We start from the raw sequence: 6,000 nt of genomic DNA, 5'->3' as shown, positions 1-6,000 counted from the left end.
CTGCTCCCAGGTGGCAAATCACATAAAACAAGTTACTGAGCTGTTCATCCTTGAGAGAGCGCTTCTCTTTCTATATATATGTAGCACTCATGAGGGATAAAACTGTATTGTTCCATTTGTAATCCAGGCCATAAAGGAGTCTGTTCTAAAGGACATAACAACAGGAATACATTTATAAGCTATAATCTATAGGTAAAACATGTTGTTTGTTAAAATCAAATAAAACTGAATCCAAAAGATTTTGGTACAAGTAGTCTAGTTACAAATGACATGCTTTATTTAGAAGAACATTTACATTATTACGGTGATATTACAGGAAAGGAAAAAATAATGAAAAAATATCCTTAAAGTCCTAATAACAAGAGTATAGAAATCATATGATAAACAAAACAGTTGTGCGGTTTAAATAATGTGTTAATCTTGGGTCAGGAAGCACTCTATCATGCTTTTTAGTTCCCTAAAAAAAAGAAGAAATTTTAACATTATATTAAATTTATTCCATAAACAAATAATAAATAACATGTTCAATGCACATTTAATAAGACAATACATAGTTACATTACCACAATGTGCATAACCATCTACAGGCTTTCCTCCAGCTCCAATATTTAAAGTAACAAGTAAAGGACTGAAAGAAAATACCAGAAACATGACATGTTTTCTGTTGCATGTAAGCAAAATATCAAGCTTTAAAAAGGTCAAATTTACGCTGTATTAAAGGGACATGATACCCACATGTTGAAACACTTGAAAGTGATGCAGCATATATGTAAAAAGCTGACTAGAAAATATCACCTGAACATCTCTAGGTAAAAAAGGAAGATATTTTGCCTCAAAATTTTCCTCAGTAGCCACATCCCATTGTAAAGGGACTTTAACACCTTAAAGACTACTGATATGCTGTACGTTGGCGGTCATTCAGACGCGCACATACATGCACCGGAAATAGTGAAGGTCTTGCTGATATCCAGAAGTGAGGCCTGCAGTTTTAGCACAGCTTTGCAGCATATTTTGCAGCTAAAGTTGTTAAAATTGAGAGTAAACTTGCCTGTGATGTCATTTCCTGTTATGAGCTGTGTGATACTATACTATGGCTTCTTCTCCACACAGCTCACTATTTTTCTACACTCCCTAACTAGCTGTATTACATGTATTGAGCCACCTACTCAGCTGCTACCAGGCTCCAGCGGCTGTGAAATTACTAGCTTTGTACTCTATAAGTGAACACCATAGAAGGCAACAGTTAAAAGTCTTAATTTAGCAGAAATAAGGCCACTTCTTAAGTAAAGTTAGTTTAGGCAGCTAAAACAACTTGTAATAGAGCAGTGTAAGTAATATAAGTTTCAGCTGCCCTTACTGAAGACTAGTTTGTTGCCAAGGTAACCCAGGTTGTGCAGGAATTATAATCAACTACAGAGCACATCTATCAGGGCTAGGGTTGCCACCTGCCCCGGTTTCACCGGGACAGTCCCGGTCTGGGACTGTATGTCCAGTGCCCCGGAAATACCATCAAATGCCCCGGGCTAAGAACTCCCCTGGGCACTGACTGACCGCAGATTAAAAAAAACAAACAGCTGGCCAGAGGAGCTCATAGCCCGGCGGGAGGAGAGACGGAACCTGTGCTGCCTTGAGTATGTGGGAGGTGCTGCCTGGACTCTGAGTATGTGGGAGGGAGGAGGAGGGTTACGTGACGTCACTTCCATCACATTCACTGCGCTGAGCCTGCACTGAGCAGATTGTGCCATGTTGTAAGGACTGGGAGACTAGAAGACAGTGAGTTAGCAGAGGTGCGTGCAGCCAGTGACCGGTCCTGTAATTTACTAACCCCGGCACTAACGCTAACCTCTCTGCAGCTTCCAAGTAGAATTTACTATACTGTGTTTGTTAAACAGGAGGATGGACTTACAGCTACATTATCGTTTCCTAAGAGCCACAGACATAGTTTTCTGTCTCTTAGGAAATGATGCAGGTGTAAGCCCACCCTCCTATAACAAACTCAGTATAATAAAATCTCTTTGGAAGCTGCAGAAAGGTTAGTAATAAGATTTATTTTAATTTTTCACAATGTACACTGTGCTCTAAGTCAGGAAGGGTGTTCTTATGCAATGTACTGGCTGTGGCTTTATATATATATATATATATATATATATATATATATATATATATATATATTTATATATATATATATATATATATATTTATATATATATATATATATATATATAAATATATATATATATATTATATATATATATTATATATATTATATATATATATATATATATATTATAATATATATATATATTATAATATATATATTATAATATATATATATTATAATATATATTGTAATATATATATATTATAATATATATATTATAATATATATATATATTTTAATATATATATATTATATATATATTTTAATATATATATTATATATATATATATTATATATATATATATATATATATATATATTATATATATATATATATATTATATATATAAATTTGATTTCATATTGAATTTGAGGCCGCGAGAAGCCACGCCCCCAAGCCACGCCCATTTAGAAAGTGTCCAGGAATCTTCTGGGCAAAAGGTGGCAACCCTAATCAGGGCAGGGAAACAGCTTCTGTTAATTTTTTGTTTCTCTACAACCTTCGGCTCCCAGATGTTTTGTAACTACATTTCCCATGATGCTCAGATAGCCTAAAGAGTGTCTCAGCATCATGGAAAATGTAGTTCCAAAACATCTGGGAGCCGAAGGTTGCTGACCCCTGCTCTAGACTTTATTTCTGCTCATATAAACCAAAAACTGTTTTCTTCATTGCTATGTGCAATATACTCTGCAAAGCTAGTACTATTTCAGCCAGTACTGTCTGGTAGTTCTGTACATGTAATACAGATGGTTAGGGAGCATAGGAAAAATGTGTGCTGTGTGAGAAATGAACAATACTATAGTATCACACTGTTCATAACAGGAAATGACAACACAAGCAGGTTCACACTCAATTTTAACAACTTTAGTAGCAACATTTTTAATGCATATACAGTATATTGAATTTTTTTTAATTATGAATTATTTCCTTGCCCCCAACTATTGTACTTTGTTTTGTGACAACAGTTTCCCTTTAAGCAGTCAATCAGGATGCTAGTCCTGGGACTCACTATGGAGCGTGTTTCTGGCATGTGCAGGCATGGTAATGTTATTTCCCTCCTTATTTTAAAGGAATATTAAACAGTGTTACTTTGGTAAAAGCAAATATGATGAATCAAAGTTAACATAAAAAGAAACAGATTTCATAAAAATAGCAAACAACTTAGAATGTCTCACTGTAGCCTCTGCCCCCAGTTTAATAAGAGTGAAACAGTTTTAAAAGTTAAGTTTCATTGTAGCAGTTCTGAGCATGAGCAAATCTGACTCCCTGTTTATCTAGTCTACTCATTTAATACTAAACCAACTATAGAAGTTTTATGACATGCTAGATAAGATTCCTGTAGTGGCCTCAGCCTTCTTTTAGGGCTGTGACAGGAAGTAATTGACACTGCACAAATTAAATTTAAAAAGTTTGTATTTAATAATGCGCTTATTGTTTTTCTGTATTGTGTCTTACACAATAAAGCTCTTTTATTAAGAAATAATAATAATAATATACAACACTGTCCACTCTTAATAACACAAACAGTGAACAAGGATATAGTCCTTGGTAAGTATGTATTTTCTTTACCGTTCTTCCGATTTGCAAACTTTCAACTGGTAACCTCAAAGAAAGGAATTATCAATAGATAAATTCTGTGATAAATAGGCAGTGTATTGACAATGGTAAAGGACCATGCTTACACACTTAACTGGACACAGCACTAGAGGCGGGACTTTCAAAAAAGTGAAAAAGACTAATTTGATCCAAGATTAGCTGAGAATGCTGAATGCACACGGCGTTCATAAGCTGTAGATCATAATTGTACTGTTGCTTGTCTTGATTTTCTCCTATGTGCTTGATGTTGTCCTTTATTTGATTTTAAATATTTTAAAATAAATTTATATCCGTGGATCATGCGGTCTCTTGTTCCTGTATTTACAAGTGGAGGAGGAGGATTGATTGTGAGCATTTATACTGAGAGCTCAGTCATTAGTTCTCAAGTGTGTGAGTACGGTCCTTTACCATTGTCAATAAAATTGATTGTTTAATATCCCTTTATGGAAGTTTACTATGAAATCTTTTGAGATCTTAATGAAATCCCACAAGGTCACAGTAAAGCATGATATCAGCACTGATGACGTTAGTTGGCTGTTTTGTTTTTTTTTCAACATGCAGCTTAAATCAGCTAATGTATAACTGTTCACAGAGTACTTACTATTGTGAGTTGAAGACATTTTGAGAAAAAATGTAGTGTAGTATCCTGCATTTCTCCAACACATATTTCTCAGATTACATTCAAAAGCCAAATATAATCAGAGAAGCGTGCATTGGAGAAATACAGGATGCAAGGCGGACACTACATAAAAATGGGAACAACACGTGGAAGCAGTCTGACTGTAGCAGTTCCATTTTCAGCAGAAAACGCCAAACAATAGTAAGCATTCTGCTGCCGTAGAAACTAATGCACAATAGACTTGTCTTTTGCAGCCTTGATGTGTTAGGGACCTGTTTCATTGTTTTGAAAACTACATTTGTTAATCCACTTGAAGTCCGGAGTTATACCTGCAGAGGGGTTCAGTCTTAGTTCTCACTTACGTGAGTAATATCCCACTTACCATAGGATTTATTTTCAATTTATTTACATACTTTTAATTCAAGTCTTAACACTTTACTTCAGGCCTCCTGGCACACCAACCTTTTTAGCACTATTATATAACTCACAACTTGTAATGTGAGCAATGCTGGCGCTGACGCACTATCCATTGAAAGTATAGGGTGCACTAAAAAATTAGAAAGTGAGAACGTTCCAGGAGCACCGGGTTTCATTAAAAAACTGTTTATTTGTTTACAATAAAACAATGGGGCATGACATGACCCCCGGGGTAAAACTGAGGTAGAAATAGCAGTGAAATAAACAGGCTGACGTGTTTCGGCTTATACGCCGTACTCTTAGCCTCATCCAAGATGGAGATACTGAGAGCGTATAGAAGGCTAGAGGGCCTTCAATTCCAAAATAGTAAAATCCTATTATTCCAGGACTTTACAGTTGAAGTGGCGACGAAACGGAAACAATTCTCCCCAATATGTTCTAAATTGGTAGAAGAGAAGAAACCTGTCTCACTGATGTACCCAGCTAAACTGAAAATTTTTACAGGAACTACTACTATTACTTTCACTAACCCAGAGGAATCAAAAAAATTAGGATCAAAATGATAATCTGTTTCTTTTCTTTTTAAATTTACTAATTTATTTTTTATAGCCTGTCCAGAATATTTGTCTTTTCAGATATCTTAGAGCCATATGATATACAGGAAAGTATGCATGTTATACATATGTATCACAAGGGTTATTTGATTAATATCAAATATTTATCACAAGTATCACAAGGGTTCTTTGATTAATAGAGACTTGTTTTTTTAAAAGATGGCTAGTTATATGATATATAAGAAATTATGCACGTCATACATATGCAATTGATAGGTGTAAATATTATTATTTTATTTTTTTATATATTTCTTTTTTCCTTCACTGATTCTCACAAAATATCACAAGTGTTATTTGATTAATAGAGATTGTTTGTTTTTTTAAAGATGGCTATCCAATCGGGACTCAAAGTCTTGGGCGTATACTTAGGCCCGGACCCCTCAATCGTTATCGCCAAAAACTATACAGACAGGATACCAGATCTCCGCAAATTGCTTAACACATGGGAATTCAAAGAGATATCTTGGACGGGAAGAATAGCATCAATCAAGATGTCCTTCCTTCCCAAGATAACCTATCTATTTAGGTGCATTCCATATCATATACCCAGGCCTATTCTTAATAAGTTACAGAGTCTAATAACTATATACGTC

At 34.9% G+C, this 6,000-nt stretch overlaps 1 protein-coding gene across 1 annotated transcript in view; it reads right to left on the bottom strand.

The window, feature by feature from the left end:
• Positions 1-256: 256 nt before the first annotated feature.
• C4H6orf118 (chromosome 4 C6orf118 homolog) overlaps positions 257-6,000 on the bottom strand; it is a 113,258-nt gene continuing 107,514 nt past the window's right edge. Inside the window, exon 9 of the mRNA XM_053709163.1 lies at positions 257-457. Coding sequence (XP_053565138.1) covers positions 415-457 — 43 coding nt within the window. The 3' untranslated portion in view covers positions 257-414. The remainder of the gene's footprint in view (positions 458-6,000) is intronic.

This window comes from Bombina bombina, chromosome 4 (genome assembly GCF_027579735.1).
Source record: "Bombina bombina isolate aBomBom1 chromosome 4, aBomBom1.pri, whole genome shotgun sequence".
Classification (NCBI taxonomy): domain Eukaryota; kingdom Metazoa; phylum Chordata; class Amphibia; order Anura; family Bombinatoridae; genus Bombina; species Bombina bombina.
Note: the sequence above shows the minus strand (reverse complement) of the source record. Positions and strands in the feature narration are given on the sequence as shown.